At 40.7% G+C, this 25,086-nt stretch overlaps 1 protein-coding gene across 3 annotated transcripts in view; it reads right to left on the bottom strand.

The window, feature by feature from the left end:
* Positions 1-21,028: 21,028 nt before the first annotated feature.
* si:ch211-194b1.1 (protein Wiz) overlaps positions 21,029-25,086 on the bottom strand; it is a 33,573-nt gene continuing 29,515 nt past the window's right edge. For all 3 annotated transcript variants that reach the window (XM_040045737.1, XM_040045738.1, XM_040045739.1), the window contains exon 18: positions 21,029-25,007. In XM_040045737.1, coding sequence (XP_039901671.1) covers positions 24,998-25,007 — 10 coding nt within the window. In that variant the 3' untranslated portion in view covers positions 21,029-24,997. The remainder of the gene's footprint in view (positions 25,008-25,086) is intronic.

Below are 25,086 nucleotides of genomic sequence, written 5' to 3'. Positions count from 1 at the left end.
AGAAAATTCCATAATTTGTCTTTTTTGGGGGGTTGGTATATGTTCAAAAGCTAGATTTCTGCATTCTGTCACACACACACACAGCTACATAAATGGATGTAAGTGTATTCATGTGTTGAATAAACAAAGATTACATGTTAATATTTTGTCAGTACCCTTATTTCATTGTGTTACATTTCACCCCAGGATATGTTACAACTAACCCAGACTATGGGGTTAATTGTAACATTTCACTCTTTGTGTTTGAGGCCATACCATGCAATGGGTAATTGTGCTGCAGAGAAAATAACTGCACTATTTAATAGCAGAGACATGTAAATACTTTGCATTACATTTTGAATCCACTACCTTAAAAGAGCTCCAATTTACAGACAGAAATGTCAAAAATGTTACAACTATCCCTGGTCTCCCCTACTGGCCACCATAGTGTTTCACAGAAAGAGATTTTGTTCATAGAAATATTTATTCAACCTGTGTTTTCCTACCCTCAGCCATCCTGTTGTCTGCCACCTCCATCCTCTGACAATACACTCCTTCCTGGAGCGGATTTGTACTCAGCAGCTCTTTGCATCATAGCAGCTCTTGGATTCACTCACCTACCTGCCCTCCTGTCGCAGTACTCAACAGATCACCTCCTCCTGGAGCCCAAACTGCCTCCTGGTCTTGTTTCCTGTCCCGTGGCCCTGTGCCAATCCCCTCTTTAAAATTCCCCAGTGCCTTTATAAATCTAGTATTTCACATAGTTCAGTATCACTCCTGTTTGTTAGGTTATTAAAGTCTCATGTTATTCCCCATAGTTCACAGTATTTTTTATAGTTCACAGTTGCGTTATTGTCTCGCCCTTAAAAATAACGTTCTGTTAATTACCCTCACCCGTGCCTCTGTGTGTGATCTGCTTTTGAGTCTTGTCTGGTTCAGCCATATTGTAAAATGGAAAATGAGAAGTATCATTGCCGTCCATGCAAAATGGTTTCCACGGGCCTCCAAATATTTTAGGGACCTCAAGCATCCATCATTCAGTGCTAACTTGAGGACTCCTGAGAGTACATAGTCATAGTTTTTGATATTGGTCCTTCAAAGAACATCTAAAAGCATACTTTTCCTTTATCCATTAAAATACTTTTTTTTACATTTTTGATTTTTTGAGAAAATTGATGAGAGTAGGGACCTGAAGTATTGCATAAATTATAATAATAAAAATTGGATCTTCTCCATGGAATTTTTTGGAAAATTCATAATAGTCAGATGGGAAGTTAAAGGCCATTCAACTGTTTACTCTGTTGATCTTGATAAATAAAATTCAGCAAAGTTCACAGTGAAATGACAGTTTGTCAAACGTAGTTCAAATGTTTCCAAGGAAATTCATATCCGTTATTAATCTCCTAGGAGCCTGCAACAAAAAACAAAACACCTCAGTTTAGTTTTACTGTTTCTCGGTCAAGTCTGTTTAAAGCTGCACATCACCCACTATAAACATATCTACTCCAGAGGGACTGAAAAGACAAACATTTTGCAGTAGTGCTGTGAACAAGAATGATACTTTAGTCAGCAGCCATAGTCATGCTGAGAAACCGGAATAAATAATGCCCACAACACCAGCACAAACAGAAGCCAGTATATTATACACATATGTACAGCCTGACAGTAACTGAGACAGCAGAATATGCTTTATGTTCATCTGAACAGGGGCATTGACAGTAAGGGTTGTCTTAATAGGACTGTGAGTCTGGGGCACATTATCAGATTCAGAAAGCAGTTTTTTAGCCTTAGGGAGCTTATCAGTCCTCAGTAAGGCCACACAGATAGCTGTTAGTTAAATATTGAAGTCCTAGCCAACCCACTCACGTATCCCCAGATGATGAATGATACCCTGGAGGCGTCATGAGGAAGATCGGTGCCAGACTGTTAAGCTGTTTCTGCTGCTAAGTGTCTAACTATCCTGTGAGTTTATAGAATTAAATGCTGAGAGATCAAGTCAGTAGCATAGGCCAAAAACTAAAAATAGCTTTCCTCCCTCTTCCTGCATTAAAGTTTATCATCTTAATACCTTCATGCAGTATGCTGGTAAACTCTTCGAAACCTTTGGATTTGTTTGCAGATGCAATATCAAATGCTTTGTATACAAAACATCTCTAAACAGCTGTCTAAATAGCTGGACAAGCTGGGGATTAGGTTTATTTATTTATTGAAAATACAGATTTTTTTATGGTAGCGTAAAACCTGAAAGCTGTTACTTTCAAGAAATTTTCTAGGAAGCCCTTCTTTTTAGAACTGATAATAAGGGCTCTTGATCCTGTCTGTAAAGTCTTAAAAGTGAACACATATTTTCCAGAATGTTAAAATAAGCTGCGGACAGAAAAAGTATATATAAAAGAAAAAATACAGACAAAAAGCAAATGAGCAGTCAGACTTTATTGTAATCGTTTAGCGACCGTCACTGCGGTGGAGTTCCTGCTGGGCAAGCAAGGCAAGTAGTGCTTGACCAGCGAAATCGGGGGGAAAAAACAGACATCAATTGAAACAAAGGGAGTGAAAGTGATTTATCTCCCTTTAGACCCCAGTATACCTGCTGCAATGGTCACTATGCTCACCACTGTAACATTGTCTCACACTCACTTATATTTATACCAGCCGTTAAGGTTCAGCTCTGTTGTTTATCATGAGTGTGTTGATGTCCTGTAAACAATGGCCTGAACTTGTCAAGCTGCAAAGCCTGCAGGTTTATCCACAATGAGAATGTGCACATTGTGGATAAACCTGTGCTCTTTGATGGAAAACTGATCAGCATGCTAGAAGAACTGCTGCTGGCTTTGCTTTCACTGCTGTAAGATCAGTTGCCATCTAAGCATTTGTGGAAAGACAGCCAGCATTAGTAAGTAAATGGGTTTCTGTGAGTTATCATCATACCAGATAAGCTTGCTCTTACAAACAACTTTCACTAATATGTGTAGTGTAGAGGAGTTAGAGAGTAATGTGAAAAGGTTTAATAACTCCTTCCTTTTTTCTTTTAATGATAAATCCTTGCAAATTTATTCCTTCATTATTAAACACATAACATCTCACATGTAGAGTGTACATATAGCCAGAGATGGCACGTAAAGAAGTAACAAATACTTTGTTACCTAACTATTTCTTTTTCTGACAGTTTTCACTGTCCTAGGTACTCCCTTCACACAAATATTTGCACTTTCTGTTCCTTGTATTTTCAAAATAGGCTCATTACTTGGATGGAAATCAGCCAAGGTAGCTCATGAAACATCTGTTTGCATGTCATTGAATTCAGTCGTGTAAATCCAGAAGAGCAGCAGCAGCACAGGTCAGCTGATCACATAACAAGAGCTCAGAAATTAGTGTGAGTTGTAGGGGTCGTGTAGGGTTCCCTCACTTTAACCCCTTACTGTTCTCATTTTTCTGCTTAGGTGTAGAGGCAAAGTCACCCTCTACAATGTGGGAAACAGAAAATAGTTTTGTTTTTTTATTTCCCTTTCACTGCTTGTGTCCTACATGGTAGACTCAAGCTGAGTCAATTCATTAGAATTAGAACTTAGACTGGAATAACATTTGTATTCTTGTGCACTGATATTTTACATTAATATATAAATGGGTTCAGTTACCTTTGCATCAAAGTACTTGATAGAATTAATCTTCAATGAGCAACTTTTTCTTTCTTATTTAGTACATTAGAGTCTGCACTTCTCACTTTTACTTGAGTAATGAAGTTGCTTCAGAACTGCCTTTTTTAAATGGAGTATGTTTTTCTTTTTTTACTTTGCTTCTACTTAAATAAAGAATGCCTGTACTTCTGCCACCTCTGCATATGTTCTGCAAATGTAACAAAGTTATTAAAAGAAGATTTCCTGGATCCAAACTGGAAGTTCCCTGACCACACACAGCGATCAGTCTCAATATTAAAACCACCTGCTTAAACTCAGGTCCCCTTCTTGCACCCAAAATACCTCTGAGCCACTGAGACATGGACTCAACAAGAGCTGCCGGTGTCCTGTGGTATGAGACATCCAATCTTGCCAGCATATCCTTTAAGTCTTCACAGCTGTGAGACGGAGTAGCCAAGGCTCAACTTGACCTTTCAGCGTCTCGCAGATGCTCAATCAGATTTAGCTTTGGAGAACTTGGAGGCCAAGTCAACTTGAACTCTTTAAATCCCACACATCATTCCTGAAAAGGGTTTGTGCTGTGATCTTGATGAAAGAGGTCACTACCTTCAGAGAATACTTTTGCTTTGAAGGGATGCACGTAGCTGCGGGAATGTTTTGGTAGGTGTTACATGTTCAAGTAGCATCCACCTGGATGTCACGACCCAGTGTTTACGAGCAGAAAATTACCCAGTGTCCTTTTTTCCATTGTAGATAACTCTACTATCTTTCCCACAAGGGAACAATTAACACAACACTAAATCTAAAAATGAAGATGTAATTCATAGAACATGGCTCCTTCTTCTATTGCTCCATGACCTAGTTTGACACTTTTATTTGGTGCTTTGGAACAAAACTAGAATCTATCTACCTATCTACCTACCAACCAACCAACCAACCAACCAACCAATCCATCCATCCATCCATCCATCCATCCATCCATCCATCCATCCATCCAATACAATTCCCTTAAATCCAAATGTCAGGCTTGACCTTTGACTTGCCTAGAGGAGAAGTCATTGAGTCATCAAAGTCCTCTGAAATTCATCAGTGTCTGTTGTGACACTGTTGTAAAGACTTGCTGAGATATTAGAGTCTGTTCCAAAGTGGTGCCAGGTGGGTCAGTATCACGTCGAACACTCGACTATGAATTATGTCTCATGAATCACCAGAGTGGACCATAAATACCCCTGACATGAGCTCACTGCAGGTTCAGAGTGGTCTCTCAGACGGCACTTTACTTCCACCATTATCTAACACTTTCATCAGTGGATGAGGCTTCAGCTGACAAATCAAACTGATGAATTTTAAACAAATGGGACATGTATTTTAAACAAGTGTGAATTTATGCCCACAAGCCAAAGAGAGCTGCTGGGAACTTTGAGGTGAAATGTTGTCAGTAGTACTTGTGATTGTCTGACCAACTTTTCAGTTTGTTTACTTCGAACTTTTTGACAGTCTGTCCAAAGCATTTCCTGCTTTTCCTAAAGTTTGTGTACGTTCAGGACATCTTGGTCTGTTCCTGTGTAAATTCCTAGGCTAACAATAGTCCGGTTATGACGTTTCAAGTGGCACCTCAGGGATCCAAAGATCTAATCTCTACAGAGAGATGGGAACTTGTTTTTACCCTCAGTTTTTTTTCATTAGCTTCTCCAAACTAAACTCAAAACTAAACAAAGGAGAATAGTTGGAAGCTTCATGGTGCTGGAAGCCCAAAAAGAGCCAAAAGAATATGCTTATACAGTTAATTTATTGAATGACTTAAAACTAGCCTTCACTTTTAATCCCCTTGAAATCATGAGAGCACAAAACAGTTTAAAGATAGGATTCTCTCTCTCGCACACCAAAAATGGACTAAAAAATTCAACGACACAGCTGAAGTATTTAGCATTTGGTTGACTGTGTTGTCTCGACCTCGTTTGACCCAGAGAATTATTCTTTATCCAGTTTTAATCATGTTGTAATTGTGTTTTTGAACTTTAAATTACTTTTTCAAATAAAGGATTTAAAAGTGATGAGGATAAAATTGGATTATGCTGAGAAGAACAAACATAAAGTGACTTCACATGGAAAAATGAAACGCTTCGACGTTTTGTTTTATAGTTATGGGTTCACGTTATTGATGGCCTTCTCTCTTTTTGGCTTACATTCCCAGTAAATCATGCTCAATATTCACATCATTACCAATATCACAGATATCAGTTATCTGTTTTCTTAACCACTTAGCAGTGGTGTGGGATGACATTCACAGAAGGGCGAGCAGGCATCTTCCTCCACTGTTTACACTGGATCTATTAAAGCATACGGTTTGTGTTGCCTGTCCGCTCTATGCAAACGTCCAGCCTGAAGAATTCTAAAATATTATTACTTCTTTAATTAAAACAATATCTACACTATTACCAAATATTATTTACGGTTAGCTGACGATGAAAGGTGGTGGAAGAATTTTTCAAAAAATTCCTTTAGGAAAGAGGGAATAAAACACTATGAAAACACCTCAGTAAACATAAAACTGTATTATTGGAAAGTGTAGAAGTAAAAATAATTATTCTGCAGAGAAATACCCCCCATTATAATTGATTAATATATGATATGATTATTGGGTTTTTTCTCTTTATGTATTATTGTAGGGTCTACCTTACAATATAAAGCGCCTTGAGGCGACTGTTGTTGTGATTTGGCGCTCTATAATTAAAATTAAATTGAAAAAAAAATGAATTAACATGACTGCTGCTATGTTTAAGGTTGAGCTCCTCTTGCTTTGGTATTTGTGCTCGACCCCTTAGTGCAAGTGAAAGAAACTCTTCATGTTCCAGCACACCGAGATATTTTGGACAATTTCATCCTCCCAACTTTGTGGGAACAGTTTGGGAACGGCCCCATCCTATTACAACATGACTGCACAGCAGTCCACAAAGCGAGGTCTGTGAAGCAAGTTTGGTGTGTAAGAATTTGACCTCCTGACCTCAACCTGACAGGACACCTTTGGAGGTGAGCAGAGACTGTGAGCCAGGCCTTCTTGTTCCGCATCAGTGTCCGACTTCACTAATGGTCAACAATTTCCATAAATCGGAGTCTGCGCTGCGGGACTGTTTTGATCACGCGGACTGGGAAATGTTTCACGTGGCTGCTAGGGACATTGATGAATACACAGACTCAGTCTGCGGATTTATCAGGAAATGCGTGGAAGATGTCGTCCCATCCAGAACAGTTAAATCCTTCCCAAATCAAAAACCCTGGATTAACGGAGATGTTTGCACAGCACTGGCGGCACGGAGCACCGCCTTTGCCTCCGCGAACACATCGGACTACAAACACGCACATTACCAACTCCGGAAGACGATCAAAGCAGCCAAACGTGAGTACAGGGACAGGGTGGAGCAACAGTTTGACAACCCTCGGAGTATGTGGCAGGGACTAAACACGATCACAGACTTTAGAGGGAAAACCAGCACACCGCAGACCACGGCCTCTCTGTGTGAGGATCTAAACGTATTCTACGCTAGATTCGACACAGCGAACACCATGAGACCGGACAGTGTGGGCACCGCGGATGACGTCAGTGCGCACACTGTGTCTGAGGAGGATGTGCGGAAGTGCTTCAGGAAGGTGAACGCACGCAAAGCTACTGGTCCGGACGGGATTCCCGGCCGCGTCCTCAAGTCATGCGCGGCTCAGCTGGCTGGAGTGTTCACGCACATCTTCAACCTTTCCCTCTCTCTGTCTGTAGTCCCAGCCTGCTTCAAAATGGCCACCGTCGTCCCTGTACCCAAATCCTCCACCATCTCCTCATTGAACGACTGGCGACCTGTAGCCCTGACCCCCATCGTAAGCAAATGCTTCGAGAAGCTGGTCAGGGACTTCATCTGCTCTGCACTACCCGACTCACTGGACCCTCTACAGTTCGCATACCGCCACAACAGGTCCACTGATGATGCCATAGCCCTGACACTACATACTGCCCTGTCACACCTGGAGAAGAGAGACACGTATGTGAGAATGCTGTTTGTAGATTACAGCTCAGCATTCAATACCATCGTTCCCTCGAAGCTGGACAGGAAACTGCAGGATCTAGGACTGAGCAGCTCCCTCTGCAGCTGGATCCTTAGCTTCCTGTCTGACAGACGCCAAGTGGTCAGACTGGGCAGCATCACCTCATCCCCCATCACACTGAACACTGGTGCTCCACAGGGGTGTGTACTGAGCCCTCTCCTGTACTCACTCTACACCTACGACTGCACAGCCACTAACAACTCCAACATCATTGTGAAGTTTGCGGACGACACTACAGTGGTGGGTCTTATCACCAACAGTGATGAGACGGCTTACAGGGAGGAGGTCAGCGCCCTGACCCACTGGTGTCAAGACAACCATCTCACCCTCAACGTCGCAAAGACAAAGGAGTTGATAGTGGACTTCCGGAGGTGCAGAGAAGTACACACCCCCATCACCATCAACGGCGCTGCTGTGGAGAGAGTGAGCAGCTTCCGGTTCCTTGGGGTACATCTGGCTGAGGATCTTACGTGGTCAGTACACACAAACAAAACAGTGAAGAAGGCGCAGCAGCGCCTCTTCTTTCTCAGGAGACTGAAAAGATTCTGCATGAGCCCCCGCATCCTCAGGACCTTCTATCACTGTGCCATTGAGAGCATCCTCACTGGATGCATCACCACCTGGTATGGCAACAGCACCGCCTACAACTGCAAAGCTCTCCAGCGAGTAGTGCGGTGCTCTGAACGGATAATTGGAGGTGAGCTTCCCTCCCTCCAAGACATCTACAGGAAGCGGTGCCTGAGGAAAGCGGGGAGGATCATCAAGGACTCCAGTCACCCCAGCCATAAACTGTTCAGACTACTTCCATCAGGAAGGAGGTTCTGCAGCATCCGGTCCCGTACCAGCAGACTGAGAGACAGCTTCTTCCATCAGGCCATCAGACTGCTGAACACTTCATAGACACCTCAGCTTCACTACTGGAACTTTAACATTATGCACTCCATACTGTACAGTAATGCCACTGTTTTGCACATGTCTCACTCTGTATATTTTATTTTATATATTTTATTTATTGTTTACTCTATTTAATTTGTAAAGTATGTGTACACACACACACACGTAGAAAAATATTTAGTATACACATCCAGAAATGCATATACTATTATATATTGTACATATATTTATTAGTTTCAGATGTAGCCATTCTTGTATTTTGCTTGTTTACATTATTGTATTTTGCACAACTCTGTTGCTTGTGAAGCTCGCACACAAGAATTTCACTCACATGTGCTGTACCAATGTACCTGCACATGTGATGTGACAATAAAAGTGATTTGATTTGATTTGATTTAAACACACTTATGGACCTTATGGAAAGAAAGGTTTGAGCTGCCATGGGTGCACAGGGTGGGGCAACATTACATTAAGGCCTATGCATTAAGATTGGCTGTCATTCAGGTTCATATGTGTGTGAAGTCGGGCAGACAAATGCATTTGTCAGTATTGTGCAGCTGCGGTTTTGGACTCTGCATTTTGAAGCATAAACAGTATTTTGGCCGTTGCCTTATTAGCAATGTTGGTCAAGTTACTTGAAAATAGTATTTAGTTAATATCATAGTAATTACTGATTACTTATCCAAGAAAGTAATCATGTTACTTTATTACTTAGTTACTTTCTAAAAACATGATATATAACCTGAATACGTTATAAAGCAATAGACCTTTCAGCCCAATTCTATTTTTTCTGTATAATCATATAAAATTGAATCAAATGAAAAAGTCTCTTTTTAAAACTTGCACATCAAGCAAAAATTAAATTATATACAGCTGCCTTTGACTGGAAGAAATGTGTTTATACTCACTTTTCAAATAGATGCAAGTAAAACACAGCAAAAAATAAATAAAATCAAAGAGTCAGCGGCATTAAGTCCTGTTGCTCTTAAATCTATTTTTACCTGTTCAGCAGGAGTGGAGCAGGCGGAGGTTTGCCCGGTGCAGCAGCAGTCGTGTCAGTGGGGGATTCAGGGTTTCTCTGTGAATTTCCCAGCCCCATGGCAGCGTGCTCGGTGCTTGCTCAGATTTGAAGTTTAATTTTTCGCTGTAGAAAAAAGGTTTTCTTCCCACAGAGTGTACAGCGGACGCTCATGTTTTTGTCACTTTGTACAGAATCAAACTCAAAGTAATGTCGGTACTTCCAAGCTTCAGACGCTGCATGGTCGTACTCGCTACACTTCATATTATCCATTGTTGATCTACACACGTGTGTTGCTGCCACGGACGTCGCACATGCTTACGTCATCAGAGACACTCTCACAAACAAAATCCCGGTTTAGTAACGCAGTAACACAGCGTCACTGACATTTCAAATAGTACTTAAATAGAGAGTTTTAAGTCTTGAATTAAGCCAACAAGTGCTGCGTTTGTGTAGTAAAATATATTCTAATCATTGATATGAAACAATGCGGCATTCCAGGCTGCTTTGCATGATTACAACATTATGGCTCATAATCAAAATCCCTGTGTAAAATATGAAGACAGTTTCTACTTCTGGATCCTCTCTGTTGATCTCTTTGGTGCTAAATAACAAACTAATTAAAAACATGAAAAATCAAAACTGAAACTGTCCCTTACGCTCACAGCAGACCAATCTTTTTTTTTTTTCCTGTTTTACGATGCCAACATCATTTTCAGTGCTGTTTAGTTGGCATTTTCATAAACAGCGCATTCTCAGTGACTCGTAGCTCCTTTGTTGTCATGACGTAGGCTTTCCCTGCTTTATTCACAGTTATGCAATGAGATTTATTCAGAGTGTTCTTGAACGCAACAGTTCTTTTAGTACCGATGCATTTCTTCTTTCTCTTCCTTTGTTTACATCTCTTTGTATTGTTAGAGTTTGGTAGATCTTTCCTTTCCCAGATTTCCTTTGTTTCATTCCTTTCTTCTTAATTACTGAGTTTCCTTCGTCATTTCCAAGTCAAACTGGAACTGCTATTTCCTTTGGTAATAATCATTTTGCTTACAAAACTCTGATGAGTTCTGAGTGCTGGTTTCCATGCAAACTGTCTGTTTTAAGAGCTTTTCCGGTCTGACCTCTTCAAGGTAATAGCTTTCTAATCAGGAAGATGAGTGCGATGACTGTTTATCTTCCTCCGAGTCACACTGAACCACTGCTCACAACAGCTGCATCAGTTTCTTCCATCTACCAATAACTTGGTAGGTGCTAAAATTAAAAGAGCCTCTTCACTGGTGGGCCTCATAGCATCAGCTTCTCAGCATAAATCTTGCATTTATTTTTAAAGTTCATGCAATAAGACTTGAAAGCCCCACTTATATGTTGACTTTTGTTTTCCTGTATTCTGCAGCACGTGTAAAGTATTTTTCCCTTTCAGAATGGCTCCACTGTCTGCATATAGCACAGGTTTAATGGATGATTAAGCGCTGCAGCACTAAAGGGCTTTTTGCACTCTCAAAGGGGCAATGGTTCTCTTTCTCAAAATCCAAACTCCAAATTTCCTGTACATTCAGGTCCACGATCCAATCATAAAGAAATTTGCTTGATTTTTAGCTTTTTAGAAGTCAGATATCTAATACTGACTTTGCACATGCAAAGTAAAAAGAATGATAATCCCTGTTTCCTGTCTGATGTGCGATAAAGGAATTAGAACAGCTGCAGCGACTTGTTAAATGTGGCGACTCTTGCCAAGGGCACAAAGCTGGAGTTCATCAAAAGATCATCACTTTGGTTTTACCAACAGAGCATCTTCTGATAAAAACTTCAAGGACCTCTCCTGCTTTCATCTGAACCCCTGTTTTGGTTCGAGTTTCTTTCTTTCTGTTTTTTCCATAACAAAATGACCGCAGTCAACTGCGATGACCTCACTGAATTAAGGCCGCAGAGATTTCGCTCCAAAAAAGATTTGCGCTGCTGCTCAGGGATCGAGTTGTTTATGCGTTAGCTTGGTGCTATTTCTAAATGTTTACAGTACAGTCAGATACCGAAAGATAAATGCTTTTTTAACAGAAACGGATTTTCACATTCCTTTTTTGACACATCACGGTTGAAATTATGACGTGTGCTCTTAATGAACTGAATCCAAAGGGAATTATTTACAATATAGAAAAGTCATCTGTAACAATTACCATCTGTGCCTCGGTGACAAAGCGCCAGAGTTTATTTGGTGTTGTGTAACTTTTCTTACATGGCAGTCTTGTTTTTTATTTGGATTCAGACCGCAGCGTCTCATGTGCGCAAGGTGTTTGTGTACTGGCCGGCAGTCAGAGAGTAACATTTGCATCTGCACTAGTCATGGTGAAATATTTCTCTTTGTAGATCCAATCCAACACATAATTACTGTCAATTGAGCCTCTTTTTTTTATTCAAACATAAATAAAACTGTTAACAATATTTGTTCTTAAAGGACTTGATCCTTTCTTTTCTCTGATGGAATTTACTCTGGACAGCTCTAGGAAAAGTTGATGCAAACATCAGGCTGTGAAAGCTTTTTATGAAAACATACAGCGCTGGGAAAGAATCGCGAGCCATTTCATTTTGTTTTTGTGCTAGGAAAATGTGAAATAGGATCAGTGATTCTCTGAAATGTGCAAGCATTCATGGAAATACAGCATATAAGCCACAAAAACAATGCTAACAACCTTGAAAGTCAATATTTGGTGTGACCACCTTTATTCTTCATCACAGTCTGAACTGATGCTGATGGAGGTGGGTTGCTAAGCAGCTTGCAGGGTCAGCAGTTACTGTATTGATGTGAAAGCAGTCATCAGCTGATGTAGACTAGCACTGAGATCAACTGCTAGAACTTACTTAATTATGTCGATTAAGAGAGAGAAGCTGAAGAGAGAGAGAAAATTCTGGGAACATGCAGGCAGGAAAAGTAATCATAACCAGTAATCACAACTTAATCAGAGTAATTACTTCCATCAGTTAGATAGGTAGAATTCAACAATATATCAAAGCTATCAATTTTTCCTGGCCTTCCAGGAAAAGCAGTTAACTGCAAATGTATTTATAGCGCCCTTTAATCAAAAACTCAAAAGCCAACTGTAATTTAACAGTGGGCGAGTATATTTATTATATGGAGAATAACCCTGCTCTCACGCTGCTTAAAATCAAAACATTCTCCAAATATCAGGCAATACTCCCCCATCTTCCCAACATACGTGGCACAATCCCCCAGGAAGCAGACCATAAAAGGAGTCCAAAGGGGCTGGGACCAGTTTGGCAGTTCCTGAATCCAAACCGCAGACAGGTTAAGTGCAGTTTGGAGGAGAGATGAGAAACACATAAATTCATCAGTGACCTTTGGATTTTGTTATTAAAACTCTATCAAATTACCTTAGACAGTTTGCAACCGCAACCTGCTGTGTGGCCTCTTGGAGTCGTCTCATCTCACAGTGAATTTCCCATCACTGAAGAGGATAAAAACAATGTGATCCACACACAGATGTTCACAGGAACGTCACAGGACACTTTGGTCCTCTTGGATGGATGTGGGAGCAGCTTTTCCAAATAAAACAGAGGGGGGAAAAAGCACTTCTGGTCCCAGGATATTTTCATTCACTGGAATCATCTGCCCACGCTGTAAAATCTATACAAACCTGCTTTGACAAAGTGTGTGTGTATAAATGCGGTACACTTGTGTTACATAAGTTTAAAACAATAAATAAATGAATAATAAAAGAGATTTGAGTTTACTGCTTGTCTCTTCATGTAATGCAAGTGAGAGCAAACTCATCAACCTCATCACTGATCAGAATAATTGCTTTTGCTTGAAGACGTGGATCCAGGAGAAGATGTCCTGGGTGTCCGGTCACTCAAGTTCATTTACCTCTTCACTGAGAGAAAACGGTCACTGTTCATGAACACAGTTACTCTGAGTCCTGTTATTCTGTGATGAAACATTTCTATCTTGATGGAAATGATCTCCTCCAGGATGACCGTGTCTCCATTCAGAGGGTCATCCCATGTTTTGAGGAGTATGAAAATGATGTGAATCATCTGGTATCTACCCCGGTGAAGACTGAGGAAGAGTTCTGTCACCCATCTATACACAACCTGTTCAAATACCCCCTCCCCAAAAAAACGACAAATCCTTCACAGGATACTTTTTCAGATGCCTGGATCATTAGGAGAGTGCTGCGTATTTATACTCCTACAACATGTGCTCAGCAGCTAGATGCTGATTTATTCTGCTGTTGCTTGAGATATTGGGTCATGTGTTAGTTAAAATCCCTGTGAAGGCATCCATTGTGTGCTGATCAAGTCAGAAAGTGGAAAAATATAATGTGTATGAGATCATTCTGGAGTACTCATCATTAATTAACATCATTGATTTCACTTCAAGACATGAATGTGGCTAACAAACATCGATCCAGGAAGCACAAAACATTTAGTCCGTGTCTGTCCTGCAGGGTCATTTGTCTCCTCCTGGAGCTTATTGGCAAACATTCGTAGCCCCTCCTCCTTTTACTCTTACATCTTATCCATACTGGGGCGACCGTGGCTCAGGGGGTTGGGAATCGCATCTGTAACCGGAAGATCGCCGGTTCGATCCCCGGGCTCTCTGTCCTAGTCGTTGTGTCCTTGGGCAAGACACTTTACCCTACTGGTGTTGGCCAGAGGGGCCGATGGCGCGATATGGCAGCCTCGCTTCTGTCAGTCTGCCCCAGGGCACCTGTGGCTACAACTGTAGCTGCTTCCACCAGTGTATGAATGTGAGAGTGAATGAATAGTGGTATTGTAAAGCACTTTGGGTGCCTTGAAAAGCGCTATATAAATCCAATCCATTATTATTATTATTATTACTCTGTTGATGCATTTGGCAACCTTTGTGGACAAAAATGAACACGCATAAAATCTCATAAAATCCTCATACATTTTGTTCTGCTTTTTTTTTCATAAACCACTTAATCAACTCAAGCCCTTATCAAAATGATCAAAAATTATATCATTTTCACAATTTTAACTCTTTAAATGCCAGTTTAAACATTGAATTTTGAATTATTAAAAAAAAAAAACTACAAAGAACGAATTCTTTCCCATATAATAAATAGTACAGAGATGGAGCATTGGCAGTGATTAGAGTCTTGGACATATCAAAGATTAGCAACAAAACTGATTTGATTGGAATTTTTTTTGTGCAGTATCAGATACTCTCGACACCTTCATGGCCAAAAACGCCCCTTTCACTTCCAAGGAACATTTTTTAATCTCTGCCTTTGCAGTATGAAACTATTCTGTATAGTCAGTATTTCATTTTGAAGAAAACTAGTGATATCTGACATTTCTACTGTTTTCCATCAGATTAAACCTTGTTCACATTGTAGGTCAATAAATGAAATTATTGTATTTTTGCCTGTTATATTATGGAGCCCTGTGACCATCAGAGGCTCCAAGAGTGATTGAATGACACACAAATACGAAGCAATCTGAGCACTCTTAAAAGTATTTTACAAATGCGTACATCCAAACTTGAATAAATACTCACCATTTACACACAATTTATTATAAGTTCAACTCACAACTCATTTTACCTTTCTGTGCATACAAATGTCTAAAACTCCATGTCACTTCTCTAACTTCTCGCTCGCTCACAAAACCTATACGTGTGGACGAACCGCCTGATACGCACAGATCATGTCGCATGGCCACGTGAGGTTTTGAGACCTGCTTCACACAGAGCCACAAATTTAAGCTGCTTTCAAGTTCCAGAATAAAATTGGCACATCTGGACTTCTTTTTCTAAAAAAGAAAAAAAAAACGTCATTTACCAATTACGGACACTATCGGTAACCTATAAAGGTTAATACATGTTTTAAATAATCTGCTCGGCTGCAGATAGAGAGAACAACATGGGTGCACTGTGGCTCATCCTCTGGAGTCAGAATTTGCTAAATAATCTCTGTATTTTTTGAATGTTTGTTTTTGAGGACAGCAGAGGCAGAAGCACCTCTTCAAACTCATCCCTACAAGATGACTTTTTCAACTATCAAAATGTTTACAAACTCACACACTCTCTCACTCACACACACACACACAGAAAAATACAAAAAGTACAAGCATTTCATGCATTGGCCTGCAATGTGAGCAAGGTTTCAATCTGTTGGAAAACAGTAGAAATGTCAGATATCACTAGTTTCCTTCGAAATGAAATACTGACTTACAGAATACATAGTTTTAAACTGCAAAGACAAAGAGATTAAAAAAGTGGTTTCATTGGAAAATAAAGGGACGTGGACTGTGGACTATGAGAGGAAGCAGTACCTGGAGAGATACTGGCATTTAAAGAGTTAAAATTGTGAAAATGATATAATTTTTGATCATTTTGATAAGGGCTTGAGTTGATTAAGTGGTTTATGAAAAAAAAAGCCGAAAAAAATATTCTTGTATGAGGATTTTATGACAGATTTTATGCGTGTACATTTTTGAACACAAAGGTTGCCAAATACATCATCAGAGTATGGATAACATGTAATCAGAATCAGAATCAGAATCAGAAAGGGGTTTATTGCCAAATGTTGAGCAGGTTTACAACATTAGGAAATTGCTGCGGTGCTTCAGTGCAAACATAGTGTCATAAAGATATAAAAATAAGAATAAGAATAAAAGTGATACGTAGAAAGATATATACATTAGTGCAGGTGGTGATCAGTGCCAAACATGGAATGATGCAGTGACACAGCGTAGGGTCATGTGTTAGTGGTGGGGACAGCCATATGGTTATTGTTCATGTGTCCAACAGCAGAGGGGAAGAAACTGTTCTTATGGCGAGAGGTTCTGGTGCGAATGGACCGGAGCCTCCTGCCTGAGGGGAGCAGGTCAAACAGACTGTGTCCAGGGTGAGAAGGGTCAGCTGAGATCCGAGCTGCACGCCGCAATGTCCTGGAGGTGTACAGGTCCTGCAGGGATGGGAGTCTGCACCCAATCACCTTCTCAGCAGAGCGCACAACACGCTGCAGTCTCTGTTTGTCCCTGATAGTGGCTCCAGCGTACCACACGGTGATGGAGGAGGTGAGGATGGACTCGATGATAGCAGTGTAGAACTGCATCATCGTCCGTGTTGGCAGGTTGAATTTCTTCAGCTGCCTCAGGAAGTACATCCTCTGCTGGGCTTTCTTGATGACGGAGGTGATGGTGGGCTCCCACTTCAGGTCCTGGGTGATGGTGGTACCCAGGAAGCGGAATGAGTCCACAGAGGTGATGGGGGTGTCAGTCAGGATGATGGGGGGGAGTGGGGCTGTGTGCTTCCTGAAGTCCACAATAATCTCCACTGTCTTCTGGGCATTCAGCACCAGGTTGTTGTGGCTGCACCAGGACACCAGACGTTCAACCTCCCTCCTGTAGGCAGACTCATCCCCGTCCGAGATGAGCCCAATAACGGTGGTGTCATCTGCAAACTTGATTAGCTTGACAGACTGGTGGGTGGAGGTGCAGCAGTTGGTGTACAGGGAGAAGAGCAGAGGAGAAAGAACACAGCCCTGAGGGGAGCCGGTGCTGATGGTCCGGGAGTCCGAGACATTCTTTCCCAGCCTCACATGCTGCTTCCTGTCCGTCAGGAAGTCAGTGATCCACCGGCAGATGGGATCAGGCACATTCATCTGGGAAAGCTTGTCTCGGAGATGGTCTGGAAGGATGGTGTTGAAGGCAGAGCTGAAGTCCACAAACAGGATCCTGGCGTAGGTTCCTGGGGAGTCCAGATGCTGAAGGATGAAGTGTAGGGCCATGTTGATGGCGTCGTCTACAGACCTGTTGGCTCTATATGCAAACTGTAGGGGATCCAGGAGGGGGGGCCGTGAGGGTCTTGAGATGGGAGAGAACTAGGCGCTCAAATGACTTCATGACCACAGATGTCAGAGCCACGGGTCTGTAGTCATTTAGTCCAGTGATCCTAGGTTTCTTGGGGACAGGGATTATGGTAGAGGACTTGAAGCAGGCAGGCACATGACATGCCTGCAGTGAAGAGTTGAAAATGCCAGAAAACACTGGGGCCAGCTCGTTTGCACAGTGTCTGAGGGTGGCAGGAGACACGCCGTCTGGGCCGGGAGCTTTCCGAGCATTCAGGTTCTTAAACTGCTTCCTCACATCTGCTTCATGAATATGAAGAGTTGTGGTGGGAGGAGGTGGTGTGAAATCCTCTTTTGTGTGGGGTGAGGAGGGGGGTGTAAGAGTGTAAGAGTAAAAAACAAACATTTTGCTAAAAAGATTCCCTCAAAACGTCATGCCACCAGCTGTAGTACAGCCAAAACGATCACCAAATTTAAAATAAAATGTACAAAAACACCCGAGGAGGGTGTTTTTGTACATTTCTTGTACATTTTTGGTACATTTTCAAGGGCTACGAATGTTTGCCAATAAGCTGCAGGAGGAGACAAATGACCCTGCAGGACACGGACTAAATGTTTTGTGCTTCCTGGATCGATGTTTGTTAGCCACATTCATGTCTTGAAGTGAAATCAATGATGTTAATTAATGATGAGTACTCCAGAATGATCTCATACATGTTATATTTTTCCACTTTCTGACTTGATCAGCACACAATGGATGCCTTCACAGGGATTTTAACTAACACATGACCCAATATCTCAAGCAACAGCAGAATAAATCAGCATCTAGCTGCTGAGCACATGTTGTAGGAGTATAAATACGCAGCACTCTCCTAATGATCCAGGCATCTGAAAAAGTATCCTGTGAAGGATTTGTCGTTTTTTTGGGGAGGGGGTGTTTGAACAGGTTGTGTATAGATGGGTGACAAAACTCTTCCTCAGTCTTCACCGGGGTAGATACCAGATGATTCACATCATTTTCATACTCCTCAAAACACGCAGTGCCCTCTGAATGGAGACACGGTCATCCTGGAGGAGATCATTTCCATCAAGATAGAAATGTTTCATCACAGAATAACAGGACTCAGAGTAACTGTATTCATGAACAGTGACCGTTTTCTCTCAGTGAAGAGGTAAATGAACTTGAGTGACAGACATTAATGAACCGTCTTGTGACCGGACACCCAGGACATCTACTCCTGGATCCACGTCTTCAAGCAACAGTTTTGTCTTAAGCTTGGATTGCATTTTTACTTGTATTTGAAAAGCATTGCTTCTACTGACAAACACAGGAAGAATTGTTACTCAGTTCTCTACCTTCCATCAACTCCAGTATAGATTTTTAGAGTCTCTTTTGAGTCACTCTCACTGTTCTCAATGTCTTGTTTTACCTGCAGCAGGAAGCTATTATCTGTAAAATTGCTCTATTTACTGCTACTTCTTCAGCATCAAACCACAGACTGACTGAGTCAGCAGCTAGAGTTTGGTGTAGCTGAAAGGATAAACTGTTTCTCTCACACTGGTGAAGACCCAAAACAGGGTTTTCAAAAAAAGAGTGAAAGAAATAAATGTTAGTTGCTATGTCAAAAATAAACAAGCATTAACAGGGCTGTATTTAGACTCCTAGATCAACTCACCATGTACATGGAAAACCCGATCTGCAAAGCTCTCTGATGTGGCTATGTATTTGGGAGACGGATGCTTGGCGTTCATTTAGAGGCATGTTTATCACTTGGGAAATAAAAGTCCAATATTCTCTCTCCTTTAGCTGCTGAGTGCTCTGCTTTGTTCAACAGCTCGTTGCTACATTGTTTTTGTTGCTACTGGATAAAAGATGCTAACGTGCTATTAAGTGCTCCGCAGAGCTACAGGAACTGTGAAGCTGAGTGCAGGTAAACCTTTTCACACAGCACACAGTCAGAGTGCCACCTCTATCAGTTCTAAGATTGTAAGTATCAGGACATAAAAACAATCTGGTCCTTAGCAGGTCTAAAATGAGTTAGGTGCAACCTCGGTGAACAACAACACGACATATTACACTGTGTCATCGTCAGTGTTGGTTAAGTTATTTGAAAAAAGTAATCAGGAACTAATTACTGATTACTTCCCAAAAAAAAAATAATCCCGTTACTTTACTGATTACTTATTTTCAAAAGTATTTAGTTACTTTTTAAAAACACGATTTACAACCTGAATAGGTGATAAAGCGATAGATCTTTCAGCCCAATTCTTCTTTTTCTGCATAATCCATCATACAAAATGTAATCAAATGGAAAAGTCTCTTTTTAAAACTTGTTTTATTAGTTTTAATCTTTTAACTTTATGCATCAAGCAAAACTTTAATTATATGCAACATTCTCTGACTGGAAGAAATTTGTTTAACATTTAAACCAATTTTCTGCACATTCCAGCACATAAAATAAAATATTTTTTTTTGTGTTTATACTCAGTCTTTCAAATAAATGCAAGTGAAACACAGCAGAAAATAAATAAAATCAAAGACTCAATCTTCCTTGAAAAGCACATCCCTGTGAATTCACCCCGAGGTCATACCATGCAATGCCTAGAGAATCTGCAAATAACCCAAGACCTACATCTCAGACTCTGCGGGCCTTAGTTAGCATGTTAAAAGTTCATGAGAGTAAAAAGAAAAGAAAAACACTCAAAAAGGATGGCTTGTCTGGAAGGGATACCAGTAGAAAGTCTCTTCTTCCTAAAAAGAACATGGTTTAGGTTGGCAAAGCAGCATCTGAACAAACACAAAGGGGGTGAAGGGGTGATGATTTGGGTTTGTTTTGCACCCACAGGACCTGGGCATCTTGCAGTCAACGAGTCCAGCATGAACTTCTCGGTACACCAAAGTAATCTGGAGTCAAATAACAGCTAAAACTGGGCTGAAACAAAGTCATGGAACAGGAAACTGATCCTGAGCACAGCAGCAAATCTACAATAAAGTGGCTGAAAAAGAAAAGAAGCTTAGTGCTGCAATGGTCCAGTCAAAGTCGACCTGAGCGGGATCTTAAGACAGCTATTAATAAATGAATTCCTGCAAACCCATAAAGAAAATTCCTTCACTGTGATGTGAGAGACTCATAAAGTCATACAGAAAACAACTACTTCAACTTCTCACTGCTAAAGCTGATTGTACAGGCAGCTGGATCAGGAGCTTTTTACACGCTGCTTTTGCATTTTTGGTTTAGTTTTTTTTTTTTTTTGAGGAACAACACACGTCGTATGTCATGTGTTGACATTAATCTGAAGAAGTGGATAGTTTTCATTATATTGTGTTATAGCGTTTTTCTTTTTATTAACATCGGTCCCATGTATGATGGAGAAATTAGAGCATGCACAAATGTGTCCGCTTCCCCTTTTCACTTTACTCGATTTCCCAAACCTGCTTGAAATGAATGCAAACTGGAGCTTGTATTCTAGCTCCCCCTAGCGGTTTGATAAAACAATTAACCAAAGGCTTTTGACACAGCCGTCAAACATCACCGCCATGTGACGCAACAACATAACAATAAAGACAAAGATTCGGTGTCTGAAACTGAAATCACATTTATTGTTTGTTCTGGAGTTGATTTACTTAAAACTTAACCCTTCGTGTACTAGTACAGTTCTTTTCTTGACTGCATCTTTTTCTTCTCAGTTAACATCGTCATCTATCTTTTTTTATTAACACTCACACACACACACACACACACACTCACACACACGCACACACGCGCGCACACAAAACAGCCAGTTACACCAGCTGAGGCTTAATCGGGTGATCTTAAAAGGGAACTAATAATGCACCGGTCTCCAATTCACACCTCACGCAGCAGTGCAGCCACAAACCTGCAGGAGGCAACAGTGTCTATTACTCTGTGAATGCAGACAGGAAGAATTATATCTCACCTTGCAAAATGGTCCCCTTTAAGGCCCGCTTATTAGAGTCCTTTTGATACCAGGACGTGACAATCATATTAAAAGGTCTTCCTCGCGTTCAGTCACTCAACCAGCTCCCGACCTACAACGCACTCGCCAGCACCAAAAGTTTCAGCTTGGAGAGACTAACAGATAAAATAAAAAATACTCTAAGATTCACCTTGCAGGACTGCAAATACAGAAATGCACAGAGCAATAAAAAATACATAGCATCAAATGTTGAAATCAAATCACAATAGAGGAATTAAGATCACTTAATTTTTAAACTACCTCGCTAATAGAACTGCAGACGGCTCTACTAGCATCAACAGTTTCTTAAGTACATGTAGTTACTGTATATAGTATGCATCTATACTCCATAAAAGGGTTAAGGGTATCGTTTGGATCAAACAGTCATGTTTCAAGCATGGGCAACACTGGAACAAACTCTAAAAGGTTGCCCGCCTACATGGACCCTTTGAGTTACTGCTTCGGTTCAAGGTTGATATGAGAGAGACTACAGACCTCCGATCCTCAGGAGGCCGAGGCTGACTGCGTTTCTGCATTTGGACTGAGGGCTGACGGTTCTCCAGAGCCCTGCTTTGTAATCAAGTTTGGCTTGTGTTCACGTTTAATTGGAAAAATCTAACCCCCACGGAAACGAGAAGCCGCTTCAGCAGCCAGAGTCTTTAAAACTGGGGGATCCACCGTTGGTTCAGTCCATTGTTCTGCGTGGGGGGCCCTGGGGGAACCCGGTAGCTGTGCAGAGTTTCCTCCACCATCAGGTCCAATGTAAACAGCTTTTACAGAGGCAAGACAGGGAAGTAAACAGGCTCTTTGGCACATCCTAACAAGACGATGGATGCATGTAAGTCCAGACAGGCTCCCACATTTAGTTTGTTTTGACCTTAATGAGGTGTCTTTGTATCGAGCGCATTTACGTCTGTCTCTCTCTCTTTCTCTTTTAAAATGGGGAAACAAATGCACATTTGCTCTGTATGTACACCGACATACAAACGAACGCGCTGGCATAAAAGCGCACCGCCGGCCTATTTTCAAAAACATTCCTAAGTTATACTCTAGCTTTTAAATGACCTAGCTTACCACATTCAGAAGCAACATAATAAATAAATAATTTGGGTTACATTGAAAAAGGCAGGTAGAAAATGGCAACACTGTGAATGGAGATGTGTAACCTTGAACACTGTGGCCTCACGTCTCCAAGATTAAAAAGCAACTGCAGCCCTATCTGTTGAAAACAGCAGGCTGTGGAGTGGTAACATCGTGAAAGATAAAACTGTTACCTGATTTGTAGTACAGGGCCTGTGTTTGATTTGAGTATGAATGTGTGCGTTTAAGGTTTTGACAGGTGCTTTAAGCTACATTCAAGCGAAACATATATTTTGGGGAGAGTATTACTTCATAGAGTAAAGAGTTTCCCTTTTTGGGTGTGCTTCCACTTTTTGTTCCTTCAGTCAGTCGGAATGTGTCTTTGTCAATCCGCATTAGGGATGCACTGACTCCGGGACCTTACAGGTAACAATTTATCTAATTTTGTTTATGTTTTTGTTGTTCTTGGACAGGGGTTGCAAACCTGTGGTTCTTTTGCTCACTTCCTATGACACATTTTTTAAATTTGACACATGAACAATACAGGATTTTTAAGACTGACACCGGTACTGATATTTGGTGCTTTAAAAACTCGAATATTTTTGTGCTTTCAGACGCACGAAACATACGCAGATTTGTCTAACATTTGTTATGTGCAATTATTTCTTTGCCCTGCCCGACTCATCGCATCAGCTGGTTGTTGTTTTTGTGGCATTCTATACATTGTAGCCAAAAGTGAAGTTGCAGAGTGCCCTCTGGTGGCCAAACTGTGCAACACTCATAACATTCATAACATGAAGGGTGTTTCTCCCACCTCATCGTTAGTTTAATTTTCATTTACTGGTTGTTATAAAAGACAATATAGATAGGCTCAACTGGCTGATATCAGTGAGCTCAAGTTTAAATTTTGTATTTATTAGCGGATATCAATGTGATTGTTTGTAGATCAGATGGTTGATTGTAGCTGAAGGGGGAAAAAAGGAGCACTGCCTCCTACTAAACTAGATTTTAGTCAACATTAAATTTAAAATGGGGATTTTTACTTGTACTAATTTTAAAGCTGTTTGGTTGATGTTACTTTATTATCAAAAAGGTTTCTAATGCAATTCATTTGCAAAAACGCTAGCAGTGGCCTGCATAGCTTTATGTCTAATTTCAAGTAAACACATGCTAACTGAATTTTTTTCCAGTGCTTAATAATTATTTCATTTTGTTGGCAATCCAAAATCATAGTAATCAATTTTCACTGTAGTTCTAAAATTTTTATAAATGTTGCAACACATGGAATTACTGTAGTGCAAAGTTAAAGTAAGGATGATCACCGGTACCTCACACATGATAAAGATTTTAATTATTTACCCTACTAGTAAGGTTGATATGCTAATTTATACTTCACTCATGTCTTTCATTTTTAATTTAGGTTTCATTAAAATCCTCAAATAGGTTTGAACAAAAATTGCTCAAAGCCGTCTCTCTTGACAGTAATGGCTGCAGACCCCCGTTCTAGGAGAACAAAGAAATATTTATTAATTGACTTTTCAATATTTCCAATCTTTGTTACCTTAACTTTACTGTCTGGAATATTTATTCAAACTATGCCTAAAAATTTAGTTTATTGAACATTTTCTGATGGATAAACTGAAAATAAATTGCACTTGGGGGAAAACCCCACAGCTGAGCCAGTCAACCAGAAAAATTTGCCTCCTAGGTGATGCTGGCAATGTTTTCCATCTTTTACCTGTGGTCAATTCAAGCCACAATATTTCAAAGATCAGGCACCGTTTGAATTTTTAATTAAAAAATTTTGTGACTTTAGTCTGGATTTCCCATGCTGTGTCCCTTTAATCACAACAGGCCACCGATTCCTGTAAGTCCCATCTTATTTGCCAATGAGCAGATATCGTTCAATGAGGCCAATATCGACTAATATCAGTGTTAGGCCCATATATCGGTGCATCCCTATATCATATTAACCTATTCAAATTATATCATTAAGTGCCGAGTGTCCACATTAAAAGTGCCTTTATTAACACTAAGTGTTATCACATGTTTAAAGTCTGAACCGCAAGACTAGCATGATTAGAACTGTCGCTTAATCTCAGTCAGTCAAAGCTACCAACATCCTGGTAGCAATGGTCAAAATCTCACAGTTCTTTTAATGCGCTGTTCATAAGTAGAAGATTGGAGGGAAGGTTGTAGTAGACAAGGTGTTAAAGTTTAATAAAGGGTTATATTAAACCCTAAATCGCCCAGTGAATGAGAGAGGTACAGTAACGATCCACATCTGAACATTCAATATAAACAAGGCAAACACAAACATTAGTCCATCTCTCCTTATAACCTTGGACATTTCCCGTAATCACCCATCCCTGGTGTGCAGATAAGCCAGTGGAGCTTCGTTCTCATGGCAACGGGACTTAGTAACAGTCTAGAAAGCTGCTTCAAAAGGTGCTTGGGGCTCAGAGGGCTCTTTGGGAGGGAGAATGCTCCTCCTAAACACCACTTTGTGAAGGCCAAAGGACAGAAACGGGTGAACAAGTAGAAACTGGAAGAAATAAAATGAGTACAGGTGATGAATGTG

Source organism: Simochromis diagramma, unplaced genomic scaffold (genome assembly GCF_900408965.1).
Source record: "Simochromis diagramma unplaced genomic scaffold, fSimDia1.1 OVJJ01000150.1, whole genome shotgun sequence".
NCBI classification, from domain to species: Eukaryota; Metazoa; Chordata; class Actinopteri; order Cichliformes; family Cichlidae; genus Simochromis; species Simochromis diagramma.
The sequence above is the reverse complement of the archived record's forward strand: the minus strand, read 5'-3'. Positions and strand labels throughout refer to the sequence as shown.